At 41.7% G+C, this 24453-nt stretch overlaps 2 protein-coding genes across 3 annotated transcripts in view; both read left to right on the forward strand.

Moving 5' to 3' along the window:
• Window positions 1-1162, forward strand: part of afg1lb (AFG1 like ATPase b) — a 28291-nt gene extending 27129 nt beyond the window's left edge. The window contains exon 13 of the mRNA XM_072362247.1: window positions 174-1162. Coding sequence (XP_072218348.1) covers window positions 174-320 — 147 coding nt within the window. The 3' untranslated portion in view covers window positions 321-1162. The remainder of the gene's footprint in view (window positions 1-173) is intronic.
• A 2812-nt stretch (window positions 1163-3974) lies between these two features.
• The window catches only part of foxo3b (forkhead box O3b), a 41277-nt gene continuing 20798 nt past the window's right edge, over window positions 3975-24453 (forward strand). The window contains exons 1-2 of one of the 2 annotated variants that reach the window (XM_072361686.1): window positions 3975-4280; window positions 4616-5338. In XM_072361686.1, coding sequence (XP_072217787.1) covers window positions 4781-5338 — 558 coding nt within the window. In that variant the 5' untranslated portion in view covers window positions 3975-4280; window positions 4616-4780. The remainder of the gene's footprint in view (window positions 4281-4615; window positions 5339-24453) is intronic. The other variant, XM_072361687.1, reaches the window with a different exon arrangement.

Here is a 24453-nt window from a genome sequence, read left to right on the forward strand (position 1 = left end):
AGCCATGACATCCTTTTTTAGGATTACCATGTGCACACTCAGAGTTAGAGATTTATGCTGCTGAATTGGGGATTGTGTTACTGGGCCTTTGATCATGAGCCTGAAACTCTAACCTTTCCTCACATTTAACTCGAGTGTATGAGTTGCTAACTCCAGTGTTCTCTTCTTTTCAGGAGGCAGCAGACCGTCTCACTCTGTTCACGGCAGAGGAGGAGATCTTTGCCTTTCAGAGGACCATCTCTAGACTAAGAGAAATGCAAACTGAATCCTACTGGATGGAAGGAGATCGCAGTTACAGAAGGAGACACATGAGCACCTAACTCCTGTTACCGACTGCCTCTACAATTGTCTACCTCCAGACATCATCCAACCTCACTCCATGAGAGAAAAGTTATCATTCAATTTTGCACAACCAAAGTAAAATGTTTTCAGAGCAAACAGTACTTTTACCCTTAGAAAATGTTCAGTACATTACAACAAAGCAAAACTCTGGCAGTAGCTTCTCCTCGTTTGTTGTTACACCATTTAATTTCCCTTTTTTTGTTATTTTCTGTAAGGTGCACTCTTTCCACACTTGTGGATTGTAAATCTGATTACAGACAGACAGCTCTCCAGTGTGTGTGAACTGTGAGGCAAACAGGTGCTCACTTCAGACAGAGGAGTGGGATGAAGTGTCTTTCACTACAGGTGGTTAGTGCCCTCTAGTGTTTGAAAGTGAAAAGGATCAAATATTTTCGTGCTGGCTCTGTTTTTATTATCAATCTGTTGTCTGTGTCGAATCTGGTATAGATTAAATGTTTTGCATGATATTCATCCATGTATGTGATAGATGATTAAGTGATTTTAACATGCTAAATGTTAACTTTTTGTCATTTTCTCTTCTTTTTTGGCATTTTTGTTTTTATGGAGTAAATGTATCATTTGTTTACATCTATATTAGGTTTATTTTGCAAGATAAAAAAAACATTTTTTACTGTATTACATGCAACATCAAAAATCTCAATTGAATTAGAGCCATGTAATATTTTATCTTAAGAACCTATAAAGGTGTATTGATTTCTGTCGCAGAGCATTTTTAATTATTGTTTCTTAAATTTGTTCTTAACAACAGATGTGTTTTCTTTCTAAATGACTTCAACATTAAAGGACTAATGAGTGTTAATGGGTAATTAATAACCTCTCCTCTTTGTCTATGTTTTTGTCACCATTGCAAGTGGTTGTTTGCAGTTCCCATATTAGCCTGTAGGCGGCGGCAGAGATCAACCAATATGTCAAGGTCTTTTGTTGTCCATCTAAGGATGAGGTCATCCTAGTGCAGCACTCAAGCCTGGACCAGCCCGCTTTGATAACAACTAGTGTCCAAACCAAGAGCATTATATAAGACTTGTGTTTGTATGAAGAGGCCAACAAGCCAGTGTCATGAAGCAAGAACAAACATGTCAGAGTAAGTGTATTATCTCATTCAGATTCAAGGGAAACTGCAGGTGTGTGGGTGTGTGCACAGATACATGCACATGACATGTATCATTTAATGGTGCTTGAGGCTCAAAGTCTGCCCACATCATAACTTTCAATTAAAGAAAAATCAATCAGGTCTTATGCTGAGGCCCCTTAATCCAATCTGAGCATTATGCCATTTAGGGGGGAAACATCAGACACAACCACAGATGGCTGCCACGCTCTGTGATCGTCTTAACTGGATGATTCACCCTGCCTTTGAGGAGTGGTCATTGTTTCTGTCCTTTCTGGACCACAGATTTTATAGCACATGCTGACATAGGGGAAAAAGAGAAGCCTCACCATTTGTCTTATCGCTTGAAGTAGGAACTCTGTAGATGTCAGCTACTGTCTTGATACAGCTGTTCAGTCAGGTTTTTGTGAGGATAGCCTTGTACTTAGAGGCTTAACCCTGAAGAATGCATCATTTGTAAAGAAGCATTTTGCTTTGTGTTTTTGCTGACTTGTGTGGATTAATGTGTCCTTTCTGTGTCATTGTTATGGCCCAGAAAAGGGGCATCCATCTTATCTTGATCCTGAATCAGAGATACCAAGAAAGACATCTGTCAGTTGTCTTGTGCCATGTGACGTGGCTCATCTCATGACGGGGTGTATTTTGTTGAAGTACAGATTCATATCTGTACCGAGATGGAAAAAGCTATCAAACTGCAGTATTTGATCAAGTCAAATCTACACAAGATGTCTGAACGGTGCGTTCAGAGAAAAGTTGAAAGAAAATAATTTACTCAAGTCATATAAAGTAACATGAAAATGGGAAAACCCTCATCTGAGTCTGCCACAGCTGGTCTTTGTGCATGAAGGTTTTCTGCACACAGACACCATCACCTCCTGCCATACATCCAGCGAGCGGTTAACTCTGCAGGAGTCAAACTGCTGCATCAGGTATTCTCTTTGATGTTAAGGGAACAAAAGCCATCCCACACAATGTGCGTATGTGTAGAGCGACTGGCTATCTCCCATAATCCTGTACAGTAAAGATTCTAGTCTGCTCCTGTAAAAGAGTGTGAGCTGGACCAGTCTGTCTGGTTGAATGTGTGTCAGTGAGCACAGACAAACAATAGTGTGCATCATGCTAATTGTGAATATGTTGATGATCTGATTAAGAAAAGAAAGGCATGGGCACAAGAACAGCATTTAGTATTTGCAGCTATGGTTTCATCATGAATGAACTGCAGTGGAAGCAACGTCAACCAACTAAATGTTACAAGATTTACAAGAAGTCAAAAAAAAAAACGAAAAGAAAAGAAAAGAAAAGGAACGGTACAAATGCATGCTGTAGAATTGAATTGGTATTTTGCTATAATGAGCCATGAACGCGCATTCCTGCACAGGAGTGGCGAGCACGCGCATCACGCACAGCAGACAGCCCTCGAAGAAACAAAGAAGAGATGGACGCGGCTGGTTTGATTCAGTCAAGGTGGAAAGGAGGCAGAAGGAGGAGGAGGAGGAGGAGAGAGGTCCAGAGCATCACTTAACCATCTACGATTTCACTCCCTTATCTCTGGCCAGTAATCGAGGTGACGTCATTTTGGACCTCAGAAGGAGGCGTGGTCTAGCTGCCGTGACAGGCATGATTGACAACGTGGCTGTTTATTAAAGGGACAATCGGCAAATGAAGTTTGGAAACATAATATTTCTGAAAGTGTTTCACACTCAAAATGCACTAAATATATATCCTGTCTAGCTTGGTGGACAATTATTATAAACTGTGTAGAATAATGAAAAATAAATAACTATATAGAATTTTCTTATAGGAAGATTGTAGTCTATTTTAACCAAGTTAGGAGTGCCATTAAGTGAATTTCCAAAGAGTCAAGATAGAATACGTTGTTTCTGTTAAATAAGGCATGATAATCATGGGTATTTATGAGAGCAGTGTTTCTTCTAAACCTTAAATGTCCATAAAGCGCTCCTTTCGTCAGTAACCAGTCAATCCATATTTTGACAACTGAGCAGTCATGTATATGATTTTAGAGCCAATGTGAATTTGAGCAATTTTATTTTTCTCTCTATGAAGGCAAACTGAATATTTTTGCATTTTGAACTGACCAAATAAGCAACTCAATAATGTCCGATGAAGCAGGTTTTGCAGCCACCCAGAGAATAAACTATAAAACAAAATAATAAGTTTTTGTAACATAAAAGAGAGTGTCTTCAACTGATTTACTAAAGGACAAACCAGCACAGAAATAAGTGCACAAACACAATTAAGTATCCCTCTGACCAGCTCAGTTTCACCATAGCAGTAAATTCCTCTTTAAAAATGAACTCTCCTTAACTTATTCACTTTTTCACCTGGTGTTACGTCCGTTTATATCCGTGCACATCATCAACATGTCAGGACGTGTCCCAGCAGCCTGCACTTGCGCGCAGAGCTGCAGTGTCTCTTTAAAAGGCGATCCCATGCGCAGGATTCAGGGGGCAGGTCCTTGATCGACTTGCCTGAGTGTGTGTACGCTTGTGTGCTTGCCTAACGAGTGTGTGCGTGTGCGTGTGTGTGTATACGAGTGTGAGTGCATGAGTGTGTGGAGAGCAAATCGAGATACAGTAGTAACCTCGAGTGAGGTGGCAGCCTTATTCCACATCGACACCGACTTGCCCCTGCACACATCTTATCTGTTTCTTTATCGCGGAGCGCACCAGAAGAGTGAAAGACAAGAGAGTCAAGATGGCATCTGGACGTGGCTGTGGACAATCCGGGATCTAGTCTCTTCTGTTCTTTTTCTGTGTTACCACGGAGTGCAAGAGCCTGGCAGTTCAAGGTAATTCATTTATAGTGTTGAGGAGGATTTATCTCCCAGAGAAATAAGATATGTTTGCACTTTCCCCTCAGCCACTCATCGACAGTAGGTGGATTCAGATCTCTGCACCAGGACAGGATTTTGTGTAGAGCTACACTTAAAGAGCAAGAAGTGTTTCACTCTGATCTGAGTGAACCTGATAGAGGATGGCTTTATTTAACCATTTTTAGTTACGCTTCAATGTCCTGTGTTAAAGCTACACACTCAGTTGCTATTTTGTGTTTTATAGACTCCGTAGTTTTCAATTTGACTCTAACCAAGTGTTCTGGGTTTATTCCTCCTTTATATTTCAACAGGCGTCAATAACTCCGTTGCTTTTGGCCCTGTTGGGACTGCTGTTAAATAGCAACAAAGGACGGGAGCGCGCATTCATGGGACGCGACTTTGACAGCTCTTCATTTGTTGTCTTATAACTTTATCAGCAGTCAGCAGGGACGAGATTGTGTCTGGAGCTGGAGATAATGGCTGAGGCTCCGCTCCCCGACGCACTCCCGGACTTGGACGTGGTCATCGACCCGGACTTTGAGCCCCAAAAGCGGCCCAGATCTTGCACATGGCCGCTGCCACGACCAGAGTCGAGCGCAGTGAAACCGGAGAGCAACGACACGGATATCATACCCGAAGAAGAGGATGACGAAGAGGACAATGCCACCCCGACGGCTATCCGTGTCAATGGCGCTGGTTTAGCCGCGGAGGACCAGAGCAGCAACAGCCCTGTGGCCGATGGAGCGCTCCCCTCGCCCGGCCAAGAGAGCGGAGGCTCCCCGCTCTCCACGCACTCCCCGGCGGCCGCCTCTGGCGCCCTGACTCCCAGCAGCTTGGCTGCAGCACAGACACCGAGGAAAGCATCATCTCGCCGCAACGCCTGGGGGAATCTCTCCTATGCCGACCTGATAACCAAAGCCATTGAGAGCTCACCAGACAAGAGACTGACACTGTCCCAGATTTATGACTGGATGGTGAGATCCATCCCCTACTTCAAAGACAAAGGCGACAGCAACAGCTCTGCAGGGTGGAAGGTAAGAGTCGTTCCAGCACCCACCCAGCCCCCTCCTTCCTCCATCAAAACAAAAACAAAAAGCATGTGGCTTGTAAACCCCCTGACAAACACACACAGAGAGAGACAGTCACACGCGCACAATTATGCCAGCTCGGTTGAGTTTTTACAAACCTCTATTTGGACAGTCTGACAGTCCTTATTACCTCATTATCACAGTATTGGAAATCACAGAGCTGTCAGAAATCTGAGAAAAAGATTTTGAAAAAAGTACATCCAGGTGTCATGATGACCACTTATAATTTTTTATCTTTGATCAAACCGCATCAAGACTTATTTTGTTTAGATGTGTCTTATGCATGATCTTGCTCTGGGGCTTAGAACTTGAGCAAACAAACCGGTTTGTCTGGAAACACACTGGCCTATTTTGAGTGATGCAATCCCATTTAAGACGCTCATAGAATGATACAGTTACATAAGACAGCTACTAAACAGAAGCTAATCTAGTAATGAGCCAAGGAGCTGAATGTAAACAAAACAATTTAGCATTATTGCTATGTGGAAACATGTGAACTCCAAAAAGACCTTTGCTTTAGTTGTAACTCTTTATTATGTAACACCAGGGTGATTCAATGCAGTCTATTTTGTCTTTATGTGATTGTGAGATTGTAATGACACTACAGGTCTGTGACTTCATGTTTTATAAGCTAAATTCCCATCATATAAATGAAAGGACAAAGACTTTGGCATATTTCTCATTTGTTATGTAAAGTATGGCGGGGAGCTGTCAGTCTCTTTGGTCAGGTAGACAGGTGCCAAGGTTACTGATCCTGCCATCAGGGAGTTACATAACAACTGGGTGGCCCTTGGTTCAGGTGAGCTGGTATGGGTAAAAACTTTTCAAAGCCATTGATTTGGTCATCCAAATGACATATGGGATCTTTCAAAAAAAGGGGATGTAGGCACAAAAGGTCAGACAGCAGTGATTCAACAGCCATCAGAAGCTGAGAGTGTAGTCCCCATGGGATTTAGAAACATATTTCGTTGGGGCTTCTCAGGTTTTGTTATGCAATATGCTTCAGTGAAGAGCAAAGAAGGTTGTGTGTCTAGCCCCTCCAAGTCAAGGCCAGGTTCAGCGTCACCATGCAGACTTGTTACTCCAGGAATTTTGGGTATGAGGGCCAGGCTGTCAGTGGTATAGTGTTACACATGGTCGGTCTGTAAATCTTAGCTGGGCCTAACAGCCTGTGTCCTCTTTTTAGACACTCCTTTCAGGACAGACTCTTTCTAACACAGAGTTGTGTTTGAGTTTTAAATCCAGATTCTTCAGGTTGATCCATCTACCAGCTCCAGGCTCCTCAGCATTCAGGCCTTTATATACCACAAGCTGCAGTAAGGTCTTAGTAAAAAATCTCATGAAACCAAAGATAGATTGCGGTGCCAGGAGTTTAGAGGGCTGCCTCTGTATGTGGACTATTTCAGAGCCTCCTCTGCGCTCCATTTCACTTGTGAAGACTCTAAAGTTTTGCCTCTACACAGAGCTGAGCTTGAACACCTACAGCCAGGGCACCTTTGTTGAAGAGATTTACTGAACAAATCCTGGTAATCCCCTGGGTTTCTCTAGCAGGTTCCCAACTACGTCATTCAACTTCATATCTTTATCAGTAAACCATCATCCCTGGTGGAAGTAGGTTAAGACAGCCAGCGATAACACTTTTATCACCTTAGATTGTCTTTAACCAAGGGAGGCAATTGGATATGCCTAAAATAGAAACACACTGTTTGGTCACTAACTTGTTCTTACACAATGAGGAACACGGTGTACTGTACATGAGCCATTCATGGTCTATAACTCTGTTATGTGTCTACCTTTTTACAGAGGGGCATTACTTAATTCATAGGTAACTAGAAATGTTTTATCTAGTTACCTGTTTTATTGAATATTGCAATTTTTTGCCATTGTTCTTGTACAGAATGGCTGCTTGCCTTACAAGACAGTAATCTACATTCGGAAATAAAAGTTGTCATGAACAGAATCAAATCAGAATCAGTTAAAAAGTTAAGAACTTGACAGCTCAGGTGATGGATCAGTTCTGTCCTGGAAGGGCAGGTCTGGCTCTGAGCCTACAACTTGCCAGGGAATGGGGCCGCATACATAAGACTGACTGTCTGCATAAACGAAAGATTTGGTGCACCTGTCTGTATTTGTGTGCAAGTGCACTGGCGGGAATATACATCCGTGTGTGTTCAAGTCTTACTGAATGCAGTGATCTTTGTGCTCTAGTGTTACCTAAACCTGTTGTAACAGGCTCCCAGTAACTGCCTTTCACAGTCCAAGACCTAGTTATGTCACATTCTCATTTAAGGTGAAGAGATTTCTGTGGCTGCACATAACATACGTGGTACATGCAGTTCAGCTCATGTGTTCTCAAACCCGCCACAGAGTCAGTTCATTTCCACACAGACATGCTCAGATGTACTGTTTATATTGCATTTGTCTGGTCATGTTCAGTCTTATCACCAGGGTCCATGATTGAGTCCCAGCAGGGTTCTGAAATTAGTTTTACTCATTAGAATGCCTCTATTAGATTACATAAATCTTTAAGATCCCTCAGGCTACAACAAGTAGTAATCAAAGTCAACATGAGGCCTTTTGGTACGAAGTGTTCACGAGTGTCAAAGTCCTTGGGGGATTTTATGTCTGTTTGCAAATACTTCATGTTCACATTTGATAATGAACCACACCCAGAGGAGGTTAAACCTTCTCTCAGGTTATTTCTCATTCCACCAAAAAACAAAAGAACAGGTTTATCCGTTGAACATCCGCAAATGTCAAAATTGCACATATTCAAACAACTCTCTTACTCTTCAACACATGATTGTTGTACAGAAATGATTTACTGTTCTTATCAGAGCTGGATAAAAAAATATAAATGGATAAAAATCTATGCAGAAGGGCACAAGTTTTAATTTGATGTCTTAAGATGTCTGTATAAAACATACTGCAAGACATGGCTCATACTGACTGGAATATAAATTTAAGCACTCGCACAGGTCTACATGAGATGATTGACTCGTAAGGAAATTCCTATAGTACTGCAGAAAATTCCAAAAAAGATTAGCAGGGGGAAACAGGGGGTGGAGGTCTGTGTGAGCCTGCAGGTGTGTGTGCTAAATGTGATCAGAAATCCTCTCAGATGGATCTGGAACGGTGCCACGCTGGAGGAACTCAACCAAAAAGGCAATAAAATCTGGAGTGGAAGGGGTGGGGGGGTGTGCAGGAAGACGGTAAAAAGGAGCAGAATGGAGGAGGGTCGGGGGCAGAGGGAATAAATTAGAACAAGCTTTGCTCCAAATTAGTGTATTACAATCGGCTGCGATTCCCAGTGGAAGAGTTTCAGCCTGTGTGAGGCTAAAGGGCTGATGGGTCATGTGAACCCACCTGCTCCAGGCAGAGAAAACCTCCAGGTTCTGTTCTAGTTCCAATTCCAATCAGTGGAGATGTTTTGGGGGCTCACTCCATTTACATTTACATCTGAAAATTACCCTAGTGGCCCAAAAAGCCACCTGAACATGATGATGCTCGTAATTGCTGGATATGTTGCTTCATGAATTTGTTGCCATAACAACTGGAATGACTCCAAATGCACTTTGGGGACCTAGCTTTGTGGTGATGATAGGTCATTAGGAAGGTGATGGCTGGAGTTGAGGTCATGGCTCAAAGTCTTCCACTCCAACTCCAACGTTTTCTTAAAAGTATCTACGATTTATAACTATTTGTAAGGGCTCACTTGTGAATTAAACCTTGGCAGAAACGTATTCATGAGTCTATAGCTGCACTTTTCTTTTAAGAATTTTATCATTTCCTCTTGTTGCTCAGCTGGCTAGGCCTTATTTTTTTTACTCACTCTCACAGCAAGCAAATGTTTTCATAGAAAAAGTTCTGCAAATGCTTGCTGCTATTAGTCGCCAAATACATGATTAAAACTAATGTTATTCATATGTAAGTAAGCAGCTGTTTGCCGTCAGCTAAATTAAAGAGATAGTCTTTTAATGCACGTTTAAAGATCTGATTATGTATAAATGGTGTCATGTTTTAAAAGTGAAGGTGCTTTCCCAAACTATGAAGCAAAGTTAGCCATAGTATTGTCCATCTTTGCACTGAGAAGCATTATGATTTCCATCCATTGAAACAAAGAAGCGCTTAACCAGCATACGCAGATCTATGTGAACAGGTGTGGAGAAAAAAGCAAATTTTGAGGTATCCTCTGTGTATTTTGTGCACAGCTGCTTCTCAGCACAAAATGGCTGTCAAAGGCGGACAAGCACGAAAAAAAAAAAAATTCCCATAATTTTTTTAGCTTCCTTGCCACCCATGCCATCTCTGCATGATTTGTTCTCCTCAAAGACACCTCTCAATTATTCAGCACTCTTGGGATGAATTCAGATCCCTGTATTAATTTTTAAGAGCCTGTTCTTGGCCAAAGGCTAACTCTCTCTCACTGTTTCTGAGTCTCTCTTTTCTTGCTCTCTCACGCCATCCCTCGTTATTTTCCTGCCAGCTCCCTCATTTGTCTGGATGTAAAACTCTGTTGTGGGCAAGCAGGCCGTTCCCCTGTAGCTCGCCTGTGCTGCTCTCGAGCACAGTTCTGTGCTCACATCACAAATCTGATGATGGCTCTAATGAATGGAGATAAATCTTGGGCTTCTCTTCTCATTGAGAATTAAGACAAGTAGGGAGTGTCCTTCAACTCCTTTTCATTTTTTGTGGACATGATGGTAACACGGCTGTATGTTTTTTCTTTTTTCTTTTTTTTTTTAGCTCGTGAAGCTGTCGAGATGTTGTAAAAGACCTGAATAGTCAAAAAAAATCCCAGATTGGTCCAGTTGTGTTTAGCGGTTTGCAAAAATTCCAGAAATCAAAATTTTCAAAGCTCATAATGGCTCTACATAATCACAACAGTCAGAGGTAGACAGGTCAGAAGATTTGTTTTGTGTGTTTGGTGTGGTTCTGTAATTGTTAAACAGACACATGAATACAGCAAAATAGAAACCAGCTGAGCCAGAAATGGTCAGTGCCACAAACCCACAACATGTCATTTTTGCACTTAAGTTTTTCAACAGGATTAAATTAACTGAGGCCAGTGGATCGACATTATCCTAAAACATGATTTGATTGATAATTCAACTGAACACATTGAGTCAAGTGAGAAAAACAATGAGATATTTATAATCTTACAGTTTCTTATTAGCAAAAACAATCCAGTGTTATATGTCTTAGTGGCAAAGGTTTGTGAACCTCCAGAGCTGCTGATTTGAAGGTTGAATTAAAGTCAGGTGTGATATTACCATCAGGTGTGAGTGCGCAGCCCATTTTCTTCATGACCATGGATCTTTCAAACCCTTATCCTCAAATACAAACTTGTTAAAGCATGGCATGAGCAAATGAGATATCCGTGCACCTAACAAAAAAGGTTACTGATCGCGCTTAAAAGTTTATAAAACTATCTCGAAAGACTCTGAAGCCTACCTATCTGCAAACATACAGATTGTCTACAAATGGAGGAAATTCAAGACTATTACGGTGGGGTAGTAATTTAATAAATATTTTTACTAGTGTGCAGAACCTCATTTAAAAAAAAATAAAATGTTGTAGACAGAGTTGAAGTGAGGAGCTCGTGTCAGGAAACACACCAACATTCCAGAGTTGACTCGAGTTATGTGCATGGAAGATGGGCTGAAACTCCTACAAACTGATCAATGAAGCTAATTAACAGTTAATAGAAATGTTTTGTGCTCAAGAGGGCCACTTTGTAAGCAAAATGTTGATATACTTTTGGTGCTCACAGATATTCTATATTGGATATTTTCTCAATAATTAAATTACCAATTAAAATTTGTTCTATCAGGTCATTTTTATCTACCTTTGTAACTTACTTTTGTGATGACATGTAGACAATTCTTAAAGGCTTTAAAACTTGCAAGCGCCACTGTACATGTATGCAGTGGAACCATTAGAATTACAAGAATTTGTTTTTACTTTGTCCTACTTATAATTCATGTTCAAGATGGGCTTCAGTTCAATTGTGCACTCCTGCAGAAAGAACATCAAATTCATATTTATTTTATTAGCAGTGGTGAGCACAATTGTCAGTACTGATGCTGTAATTTTCCACAGCTTGCTTGTTGACAAATCATCGATGTATTTTTTTTCTGGATGATTACCTTTCAGTTGCTCATTCCTTTAGAATTAAAAATAAAAAAAAAGAGCTTGAGCGATGATCATGTTTCATTGTCTTTCCAGAGCCTGTTGAATCACCAGCATGTCTCATGTTGATATCAAAGCAACCTCACACTACAAGATATTTACTCAGCAATTTTTGCAACATAAGATTACACTGATCGGCTCTTAGCACTGGTGCATGAAACTGCTGTTCCAGCCAGATAACTGAAGGGAAGCGCATGGCTGTAGTAGCAGGAGCTGGCAAATGGGAAAAAAAAATAGGGCAAAGAAGAGCATCAAAAAAAGATGATGAACAAGAAGCACATTTAACCTGCTGCACAAAAACACAACACTCAACAGCTTATAGCAGAGCAATGGTTTGTCTGGTGGTTAGAGACAAAGATTAAATGTCTTGTTTCCTTGAAAGCATGTCATTGCATTCTTTTCTGCGTCAGGCTTGCTCTGGAGTTGACCCCAACCTTTGACCTTCCTAGAGAAGGGTTAAACAAAGATCAGGGTTTTTTTCAAGCAAAGTCAATAAATTAAAAAGAACAGCAACACAGGTTTGACAGGATAATCTCACTATGGACACGTTGCACTGAGGCATACTATCTATCCAGCTCTGTAAAAATAAATAAAACCTGCAATTACACTCCCCTTTGGTCCAGTTTTAGTTTAAATAAGCTACAGCAGGTGGTTCAAGCTACATAGTTGTAAGTACAGATGAGAAAGTGACCTCATAATTTCCCAAAATATACTTCTTCAAGTAACACATGATTGCTTCCTTATCTCTGTGCTATCAAGATTTTTTTAAAATTAGTATTTATACAACAAACAAGGCAAAGGACTTGAATACAGCCAAGGGAGTGTTTTGTTTCTGTCAAACAGGAAATGGGCAGCAGAGTGCAGGAAGTCTCACTGGGCAGCAAATAAGATTCTAGAAAACAGACTATCTAAGGAACTGTCATCCAACAAACTGTGTGCATACATACTTGTGTCAGCAGGGCGAGGCAGGGAGTTTTTAACCTATTTGTCTCCATAGCAACTGATTGCTTGACAGCCAAGTTAAGGGGACTTGTTTTGGTGATAGCTGATAACGGAGTGACCCAGTGAACGCATCTGACTTTGCATGTTCACACACACACAGACACACACACACGCGCAGTAAGTCTGCACATACCTCCCGTTCTGGCCTTACTTCTCAGTTTCTCTGATAACCACATTGCTGAAGTGGGCCCCTTGCCTCTCTGCCTCCACCTCTGTAATCGACTCCTTTCACTGCTACACACGCCAGCATATCTTTGCCTAGCTGTATTTATTCAATGTAGGGATTTCTTCATATACTTTTCAAGGCAGGAGGTGACAATTATGAGAAGTGTTTAGTGCATTTTGGGTAACCGAGGAGCAGGTAGAGCTGAGCATGGTTGCCCATATCCTGTCAGCAGCCTCCTGCCCGTGGCTTGTTCGAAGTTATCATCTCTGAATCCCGCTCAGCAATGTGACTCTTGGGTTTTAAACTTTAATTTGTTTTCTTCTGAGCCAGTCTCTTTCAATTACACCACTTCACCTATCTGGCATCACTGAGTCTGCAAAGAACGGACTGAGCTGCTGTCCCTGATTAACTAACTGACTACAATTAAAGCTTTCTGTGTCAGGAGTAAAATGGAAGAAGAAGAGAGAGATGGCAGTGAAAGTGATGTGCTGCTGACATGAAACAGAAAAAAGACATCCACAAGCTTTTTGGTGATGCCCTCACTCATTTTTACAACTGAGATTATCTACTTTCCCTGTACTATACGCCCTCCCCCAGCTCACCTCTTGCCTCTCGATCCACTCATGCACTTCCTTCTCAGTCAGGGTTAGGCCAGATTGATGACAACAGATTAAACCTGGATTATGTTAGATAAAGCGTTTTGGAAGCCATAGTCACAGCTAAATTGAGCCAACCCACCTGTGTGTGTATTTGTGTGTGTACAAACATGTGTCATGTGTTCACGGCTGTGTGAGTCACTGTATTAGCGTCTTCTCATAAGTGATTCTGATTAGCTCCCAGTGTGGTGTGGAATAATGGGAAAGTTTCTGTACCACTAATAGATTAGTTATCATCAGTTATTTTCATAACTACACAAAGAAATACTTTTGATACTTTCCAGTTTAAAGCCAGTAAACTGATTAGGGAACACGGGGCAAACTATATAAATTTTAACAATCAAATCCCTATGTGAAGAGTTTAAAGTCACCCAGGTCAAAGTTTTTAGCTTTCAGGTGGTTTGTTGTTGGCATAAAGCAACAGCTGTTTAATATGATGAGAAAACACTAGCATTTACCTGTATGTGAGGGCAGGCATGAAAAAGGTCACCACCTTCTCCATTGATGGAAAATTCAGGAAAAGTATGACATACAAAATTTGCTCTTTTTTTTTTTTGCATTATTTGTCACAATTATGTGTCATCTATGAAAAAAGTGATAGAATAACTTGTCTAAATGAATATAATAAGGCTACTATCTGCATATTAATATGTAAAGAAAATGAGTCCAAAGAGACTAAAAGTTGACATGTCGGAGTTCAGATTTAGGTGCTCCGTAGGGCTGGAGTTACGTGTGGAAGCTGTCCAAGCACTGAAACGACACTCCCAGATTTTATGAGCAAAGATTGAGAGTGCCATCAGAAAGCTGCCCCGTTAACCACCTGTTCTGTGTGGACATACAGGATTCTCTTGTCTCTATGAAATCCTATAGGTGAGAGTCCCACATGTATAGCAGCCAGTTTCTGGTATGAATTTACACAGCCTGAGATGTGTTGCTATGCCCATGCTGGCCTCCAATGTTCCATGTCCTCCACGCATCATTACAATTAGAGAATTCTGTTTTTGCTCTTTCTGGCCATCTGATAATAGTTCCCATAATGTTCCTACAGCTATTAATCTCTGCACAGATGCGTGTGTGTGTGTGTGCGTGTGTGTGTGTGTGTGTTAGCTTTGTATGGCCCTTTCGGAGGAAAGAAGCTTGCAGTTCAGTTTAGGGTCCTGTTGGCCTCAGGATCCCCCTCATATCAGCCTCATAGTATAAATCCCACTGTTCATGACGTCATTGCTTTGGCCCCTGGTTGTGGAGGTTTCTGTTTGTCTATGAGTGTGGAGGCAAGTTACTGTGGAATGAAGGCAAACCATTGTTTAGCCAGAGTTAGCCGCTGAAACAGAAAGACGAGGCTGATGGCAGCAGCTGAAGTTATATCAAAGAGTTTGTGTGTTCATGCGATGATTGCCATCTGAACCTGTTTAAACATTTTACACGAACGGCAAAAAGAAAAGTTTCCTTTGTTTGTCTTGTGTAAGTTATGTTTTTAACAAGCATCAAATGTCCGAGTGTTTTTTTTTTTTTTTGCTCCTTGCCTGGTCGCGTGAGAGGCTGACTCTGAGGGTACAGAGAAACACGCAAGGGATAGAATTTCAATTAGACTTTCTTTTTCAAGCCACCCTATAAAAGCTGGAATCCATCTGCTTTGTTAAAAATGGTGATTGGTTTAGCCATGCCATACATTTTTCATATCTTATCCTTGTTTTCTGCCCAATATTTTCAGAATTTAATGGATATATTGATACAGTTTTTGTTTGATGGACATTAAAATTTTCAGTGCAGTGATGTCCTCACGTAGGTTTTTCCATTAATTTCTCTTACTGACGTTCTTGGCTTTGTCTAAAGCCTCAGGATGAAATGTATTAACTTCAGTTTCAGCTGTATTTTTTACTCCAGATACCAGTTAAACATAGCCATTTTATCTTTCTAGAAAAGTCAAATGTGTATAATCTCAACGTTTCCTTGCAGTCGCTCTGGCAGCATTCACAATCATGTACCTTATCAACAAGCTAACAAGTGCAAACTCAGAGGTTACGTGGCTGGTGGTGGAATGAGTCTATCAAGTCTTAATGGGGTAATAACATTATTTCATTGTATTCAGCTCCTCAGCTATGGTTTAATGGCATCTTAGTGAAGAAATAGTGTCACTTACTATTCATCTTGGGACAATGTCATGAATTTAGTTGCGAAGAAACACTACAGCACTTGTGTGGCCACATTCCAGATTTAACCCAAATGCAAAATGAGAGATCACTAAGCTTGAGTCAAAAGCACAAATACCACTAATTTAAAATGCATCAGTATTCCAGCAGGTGATCCTCTGAGTACATTTGATACAAGAAACAAGTAGTCACTCGTTTAGATAATTTGGTTTAAGTCACCAATATAAATACATGAGAGGATTTGACAATAAATTATTATGCATCAGTGTCATAAAACAAAAATGTCAGAGGTTTCTGTCACTTGGCCTATTTCTTTTTTTTTGTTTGTTTTGTTCTGAGATGAGATATTAGGAGGTCACTGTGGCTCTAGGAGCCCGGCTTTACTTTTCTTTTCTTCCCTTCCCTTCTCTTCTCTTGTCTTATCTGTTATCATTTATGGGACCTAGGTAAACCTTTGTGTTTGTACACCTGTGTTTTATAAGGGAGAGTGAGGGAGGCAGGGGATTGATAAGAGACAGCAGATATGCCTGCACAAGACAGCCGCAGCAGATATGGGGCAAACTAATAAGCATGCACCGACATGCTGACAGAGCGCAAACTGACTTGGCTTCGAGCCAAATCATTTTTGGACAAGTTTGTTGAAACAGGGAAATGGTTCAAGGTTGAAGGGCTGAATCTTGCAAGTGAATTCAGCTCTTTTAAAGTTTGACCTCACCCTTAAAAGTTAAATCTGTGGAGTCAGTGAAATCAAATGCAGCAGTTGTGGGCTGGGACGTATCTACCTTAAGCTGACAGAGGGGAAAGATCAGAATTTAACCGATGGCCCATTAACCTGGAGGGAATGTTTTTTTGTGGGACCTCTTACCCACTGACTTGCAGCCTTAGTTTGACTGTGCAGCTGCTGAGATTGTTGGACTGGATATCTTCCACCTTCTCTTACATATTTTGCTCTGCTGAAATTTAACACAAGAGTGTTGCATTTGATGCAGAGCTCTAAGGCATAGATGGCACACTGGGGATCTGAGACTAATGTTGCCATGGAAATAGAGCTAAGCTTTGCCAAGATTTTTGTCCTTGACTTCTGTGAGAGCGCAGTTTGGGTCGTGAACCTCTGTTAATGAGATAATGTAAAGTACTCCCTGTTCTTTCTGCATCTGTATCGCCTTAGAATCTGCGAGGGTCCATTTGTTGAAAATTTATGACCTCATAGGTTGCACATGCACAGACTTTTGCACATATGCAGACCGCAAATGTTGCATAAAACATAACCATACCCACATCTGTTGCCCACATTCATGTTTGCACTATATTTACCCCTTGAGATAAAGACATGTAATAAAGTGAACTGCACAAACTTACTCCAGTGACCATTTGTTTCTTGATGTGTGTTCTACAAATGATTTTTATAACCGTACAAGCTAACTGTGCACATCGTAGTAAGAGAATTAGGGGATGTTTTTTCTGTGTAAGGGTTAAACGGGCATTAGCTGCTTTCTAAGAAATGATTCCTGAAGACTTCACAGGCAGGCCCATGACAGCTGGGTGTGTTTTCTTTAGTCAGTCACATTGAAAGGGGGATGATTCGTGAAATGTGAGAGCACATGTGCATGTTATTGCAGATTTCTCTCTGTGCATACCTTTGTTCTGTTCTCCCTATCCATCTCTCACCACGTGCCATGCTGTTTTTCAATCTGATTCGGGTAACTGGGCGTCAAGAATACCCAGCAGTGTGTGTTTGTGTATGTCTGGGTGTGTGTGTTTTATTGCTTATGGGGGCATGAAATCGCCCCAAAGCCCCACGGCACACTGGGCACCGCTCTACCCAAACACAGAGTCTTCCTCTCTGTTTTACACACACATTTGCTCAGCCTTATCTAAACTTCACCCTGTGTGGAAGTGTGATTGTTAGCATTGTGGGTTCATGCATCTGTGATTCCACTCTGCTTGTTGCTCTTCCCTCTGTTCCTGGCCTTCATCCCTACCAGCAAGCCATTTGCCTATCAGTCACATATTCCCTAGATGCTGGGAGTAACTGATACCCTGAGACACTGACCTCAAGACCTAGAGGGTCTCAAATGGTTTCTTGGCAAGGGTAGAGTGAAGAATGCACACTTGGAGGGAAACAAGTACGCAATACAACACATTCATTATATGCATACAAGCATACGAAGATACACTGTAGGCAGTTACCTGTCAGGGAGACACTCACCAGTGCACATTTCTTATTTCCATGTTCTGCTCCAGGTATCTGAATGTGTAGGATCCCTTGTATAGTGAGGGCTTTGTGCTCACTGTGAATATGTAGCCATGTGAGTGCGTAGTACTGTACGTAGAGGGGACTGGGGCAATGCAGAGGAAAGCCCTGGCCTCAGCTGTACATTTTCCCCCAGAGAGATCCTCACTTTTCATGCACACACACTTTTCCAAAGCAAAAGAGAGCAAGACTTGAGGAGAAAAGAGTGGGCCCCTCGTCTTCTGCTTTTCTCCTCGTTCATCCCTCTTCTCTTGTTCTTTCATTCTTTTGGGGGATGGGTACGTACAGTGCTGGAACTCGTGATCTGGCTGGAGTCAAGCGAGTAAGACAGATTGTGCAGACCCACCCTGTTAGACTATATCTATCTTTGTAAGACATGCACACTATAAGGACTCTAGCCAATCCTCTGTTTTGGGAGGATAATTTCTGTATTTTGGTTTTGTTAAAGTGTATATATTTTATTTAGTCTTGATGGTAAAGGAACAAGCTTTAGGAGAACAAATTACTTTGCTATTTAAATACTTTCACCATTGCTTTATCATTGTAAAGCAGGCCAATATTTCGATACAAGTACATTTAAATGAGGTAAATTGCTGCCATATAAAAGCCAGTGGTTTCATTGCATTTCAGCCAACTTATTAAACCTCCCGTGCTCTCAACCTTAAAAAGTGATTCATCAATCCTACCAGCATACAAACTAGACTGTTGGATAATCTTCATAAACAAATATGTACCAAAAACTTCCCTGTTGCACGTGTAGTTCAAATGTGATTCACTCCTTTTCTTTGATTACTGTTAAAACCAAAAGAAAAGAAGATGAGGAAAATGTAAACCTGACAAAAAAGGAAATTTAAAATCTAAAAATGTTTAAAAGAACTAACTTGCTCTGCCAGTTCCTTATAATAGCACAATGCGTACTAGAAATAATACCAATATGAGGCAGACCCTTTTCTCCCCATGGGAGCACTCTGTAATGTTGCTAGGGTCTCAGCAGCCCTCCACTCCTCTCACTTTCACAGGACAGTATAATTATACCAGATCCCCTCACTCCAGAGAGAGTTTAGCAGGTTTGGTACTGATTTTTTTTTTTCTCCAAGTATACAAGTCAATATTGGTCAGGAATCCATTTTCACATGACCACTTGAGTCAAAGTGTGCATTATTCATGAAGTCCGATCATCCATGATAGGCTCAGCTGTCCAGTGAAAAGGAGCGAGGTTCATAATGCATTTCCAATGTGTTTGCTTAGTTGTAGGACTGTGTAAGCCTCCATCCCTTTAAATATGGGTTAGTGTGCCTCACGGTGCGTCTCTGCGCCTCCCTGCTGCCCCCTTTTTTTCCTTCAGTTTGCTTTCCTGAGCTTTTTTACTGTCTTGCTTGTGGCATTGTTCTTCCTTCCTTCCTTCCTTCTATTCCTGTCACCACAGCAAAATAATACCACAGAATGGAATAGAAAGCATTATATACTGTATGTATCATGTAAATATAGCATAAATGCTTGCGTAAGCTTTTCTCTTAGAGCCTGGTGATAGTTGGCAGCAGGTTGAACTTTCCATTTTGATTGCTGCCAGGGATGCCCTCATCCTCTCTGCGGTGTGCTTCCAAAGGTCTGTGTGTGTTTGTGTGTGTGTAAGCGCATGTTGAGTGTAGTTATCTCTGTATCTCCATCTTCAGGCTACAATTAGATGAGCTCATTGTTTCTGTTGTCAGTCACAGTTGTCTACAGTGAATCCGCATACAGTATGTGCTATTTTCTCCCTACATTTAGGAGAATAACAGCTTAGCTGCCAGATCTAATACAGCTTTATTCATTATTGTGGGATTATGAAGGTTAGCTTATAATGTAATCATGAAGTGGGTAACTGCTAAAAATGGATAGGGCAGGTGGTTTCTTGAGTGTTGCATCAAACCCACAAACACTAAGTTCTTTGAAATGTAATTACATGGATTGGTTGACTTTTATACAGTTCAAGCAGTCATGATATCAGGTTCAAGTAGGAGAAATGAAATCACCCAAAGAATTGAGGCATGAAATGTTTGGGAAAGTGCAGCAGTAAATTCTGTCACTTTTGATACTTTTTAGGAGGCAAGTTTTAGAGCAAGGAATTGGAGCACAGACCTCAGGCTCAGAAAAGCATAGCCTGAGGTTTTGGTCCGGGAAAGTAGCAAGGACAAATATGGGACTTTAATCCACTCTGTATATTTAGCTAGTATTAGCCCTCATCTGTCTGCAGTTGTAGCAGCACAAGACACTGAGGCTGATAGCGAACAAGGAAAGAAGAATCGCTTATTTTTGCCTGTCGTAGCCGCTGGTTGCCTGTCTAATATTTCTCTCAGCCTCATTCTTTCCCCTTCCGTCTCTATCTTTTGCTCATTTTTAGTCTCTCATCTGTCTGGCTCAGCCTTTCTGTCTCTGTCTCGCTCATTCTCTCTGTCACTGTATGATCAGTGAAAACTGTATGGAGACAGTGCAAGAGCTCAGCGCAGAGCAGTTGATGCCATTGGCTGGCTGGCACTCCACCCCCACTCGTGATTGGCCGCAGGCCTCAACGTAGGATTCAATCAGCTGGGTGGAAGTGTATGTAGGTCAGTGTGTAGTGATGTGAGCTGTCTCTCCCGCGGTTCCCCTCCTCCACCACCTTGGGTTGGTAAACCGGCTGTTGTGTTAATTGGCCACGTTCCAAATTTCAAACCCAGATTCGGAGTATGAGCAGAGAGGAGGAATGGAGCAGGGAGGTTAAAAGAGATGGGGAAGTTGAAGAAGCGAAGAATAGGAAAAGGAAAAGGGCAAAGGAGGTGGGGGAAGGGGATGATTTAACATTGGGGTGCCCTGTTGCACTCAGCACTGCAATAGTATAGTGTGTTAGTCAAACACAAACACTTACACACACACATGCTATCCAAACAGAAACCTCCTGGCGAATATAACAGCACATTGTGTTTATTTTCTCTCCATTTAGATAATGGAAGAGCTGGAGGAAAGGGACAGGATGAGTATCATAAATACAACTAATGAAAACAGACAGAAACACTGAAAATATGTTCTACTATTTCGTGTTCTTCATGCGTTAAGATGCCCAAAATATTTCTGGCTGATCCTGGTGACCTCAAAGCAATATGTAGAAGATTGTCCAGTTATCTAATCTTTCAGGTTGTGACTGTGGACAGGAGACCTATTCATATGCAAGGCAGGCCTGCCACAGCAGCCTCACGTGTCCTGTTTGAGCTTTTAAAGTGAGTGCACCGCCCAAGGAGAAGCCAGCCCAATGCTTCGGTACTCGGCTACACCAGTGAATAATTCATGCTAACCCAAATTCTTCCACAGTGTTTACTCTACCCCTAAGTGCTCCCACAGACACACAAAAACTGACACACTCGAGCACCCACCGTAAGTGGTACTCCCTAGGCGTTGCCCATAGTCGACTAACCCAGACAAGCAGACTGTGAAAAGCAGACAAAATAAAGTCTTGTACACTTTACTTTACTACTCCCTCTGCACCCGTGTCTGTCTGCATACTTCACATTAAAAGCGCCTCGCAGCAATCTATGTTCTCTGCAGCCCACCCTCATCATGTCTGTCTGTCTCTATCTATCCACACATCTCACCCTTTTGCACCCTGCCTTTTCTTTTATTAGAAACCCACTGGATAGTACAGTAGAGCCCGTTGCATATTAAACACAGCCCTACCCACAGGAGGCCAAGCACATTCCTGCCTGTCTGGTTTCCTCGTATTTCCTTTTTTAAATCTCATTTTGTTGTCGCTGTCTTCTCACCCTGCCCTAGCTTTGAACTTGTAATGGTGGATGTAGGCACTTCTTCCCCACCCACCCATACACACACAAGCGCAGACACACACACACTGAATGGTTGACTTTAGCCTGACTTTACCCTCTTACTCATCCAGCTGCTGACCCACTTAGAGCACAGTAGCACACCAGACAGGCTTTTTACTCCAGGGCACTCTGGGAAAATAGACTGAAAACAACTAAATCTGCATATGCATATACAGCCACTTGCAGATGTAGTAGATCTGCTTACTAGGAGTCTAATAATGCAGGAGATGGAACTCACATTTGACTTTGGTGACATCAAGTTGTTGCATACAGTTTAGGTCAGTAATGTCATGACCTTTAACAAAAGTATAGTCACATCTTAACTACCATATGAGGAGCTTTTCTGAATACTCCTGCCAAAGGTCAAAAACATTCCAGAAATACATATAATCATTTCATTATGAGAAGCTAGATTAGATCGATACCCTAGTGTTAGTCCACTCAGTCCACTGCTTAGCTTAGTTTGCTTTAACCTAGCTTAGCCTATCTTAATTTGTCTTAGCATGAAGACTGGAAACAGGAGAAAATGTAGTGATAATGACAATTTGTGGTTGTATATTTTTGATCAACCCCATAACACTAACGTACATGTTTGTAACACCATCACTAACATTGGTGTTTACGCGATTTCTCGTTAGAAATGTGACACTCAGCTTATTCTGAGACAGTGGCAGGAACTGATCATGGACTGCTGAAACCTGTGCTATACTTTCTGTAGTGAGATTAATCAAATATGTGAGATCCCAACACTGTTTTTGACAGCGAATAGGTCTGATCCCCACCTGGGGCCTTTCTGTGTGGAGTTTGCATGTTCTCCCTGTTTATGCGTGGGTTCTCTCCAGGTACTCCGGCTTCCTCCCACCAATCGAAAAACATGCATGTTAGGTTAACTGGTGTCTCTAAAATTGTCCTTAGGGAGTGTGAGCGTGCACGCTTGTTTGTCTCATTTGTCTCTGTGTGGCCCTGTGATGGACTGGCGACCTGTCCAGGGTGTACCCCGCCTCTCGCCCAATGACCACTGGGATAGGCTCCAGCCCCCCCGCAACCCAACCGATGTATTAAGCGGATGTAGAAAACGGATGGATGGATGTTAAGATAAAGCAATGACGAAATTGCCAGCTCAAGTTTTTTTTTCCAACCTTGATCTTGTGACCAAGCAAGCAAGCAACAGCTCAACCAGCCAATGCAACACCAATACTTCCCTTTTTCTGCTTATTTCTGTCAGTGTGAGGCTGGCGGCTGCTGACTGCATGTGCTACACCATATATGGGCTTGGGGCGAGATCAGCATTTAAGTTTGGGGGGTAAAAGTTACAGCTTGGATTTCGCTCTGACGTTATCTGTTTGAAATTCCATTTTACTCAGCCAGTCAGTTACCTGTTGCTTCTATGATTCTATTATATATCTATACATCTCCACTGACTTCCACCCTTTTCTTACAAATTGTGTTCTTTAAGACTTGCTGTCTGAAGCTTTGTGCATTTGTTGCATAACAAACATTCATAGGCCTTTCATTGCTATGTGCATTTGGGTTAAAGCACCGTCAGTCAATGTTGGTCTTGGTTTTTCAGGAGATCCTTCCCTGACAAATTCACACAGAAATCAGTGTATTGTGTGAACACACGATTTTTTTTAAAGAAAAAAATGTTATTTGCGTGTGGAAGCTGTCGTGTTGAGCTTTTCAGAAAGAGGCCCGGTCATCTCAAAAGCCTGTCAACGCTTTCTTTCTCTTTTTTCTTCAGTCTTCCTTTTTTCTCTACTTTTTTTCCCCTCTCTAGTTTACAGGGCCTTCGCACACAAGCTCCTACGGATTATCAGACACACCCCTTTTCAGGAGCACTCAGCCCTAAAGCTCCACAGTCACCTAACAGTGTGTACATGTGTGTGAAAGTGAACATTTGAGCACTTTCTACCCACTCTGTCTCCTCTGAGAAAAGAAAGTGTAGGAGGAAAAACAAAAGAGAGATGGAAGGAGAAGAGTTGGGAAGAAGGAGGGGCAGATTGAGTGATTGCTGCTCACCAATACAGACAGGGAGAAAGGGCCAGAGAGTAGAGTTCTGGCCTGCAGCCAGCTAGTGCCACCATACAGCTTTTGTGTGAAGAGTTGACTTAGAAAAGACCTTTCAGAGAGGGAATGAAAGGAGTGGGAGATGACAGAAAAATACAGAAACTGGCAATGACTGAGCATCAGGGAGAAAAGAAGGGGCAAAATAGGAGGGAAAATAGTCACAAAAGGCGGACTGTAAAGAAGAAGACAGGCAAATAAGAAAGGAAAAATGAGGAATGGGAGGAGGGTTTAAACCAAATGATAGAGACTCATTCATGCACCAGTACAGTAGATTAAAGAGATCAAGCCACAGCTATACTGTTCTTCTCATCTATCCCTCCCATCTCCTTCTATTCTTCTTGGATATCCCGTATTATAGTCTGTAAATGGTCTGAAAGATTTAAACCGGTATGAACTTAGGCTTACTTTGTTTCTTATTTTTATCTCTGTTGATGTCCTGGGAAGTGCACTGACTTATCAGAGTCACTATCTGGTAAATGATGGCACTGCAATCAGGAGCTTACATGAGATGATCACCTGCTTCAGCAACTGTGAGAAAACTGAAAATTGTACTCATGATGGCTACACGTGCAAATACAAAGCGTACATGCTCACAAAAAGACAGAGGTGGTAGCACCACAGTTGCCACTGGTCTATTAATAGATGGGTAATATAAATACAAAGTGCTGTGTGGGGAAACATGCTCGATAGGAGGGAGGGTGGGGTGACGTAGTGTGGTGTGGAGGCAAAACTCTTCACTTG

This window comes from Leuresthes tenuis, unplaced genomic scaffold (genome assembly GCF_036924035.1).
Source record: "Leuresthes tenuis unplaced genomic scaffold, fLeuTen1.0.hap1 SCAF_13, whole genome shotgun sequence".
Lineage (NCBI taxonomy): Eukaryota > Metazoa > Chordata > Actinopteri > Atheriniformes > Atherinopsidae > Leuresthes > Leuresthes tenuis.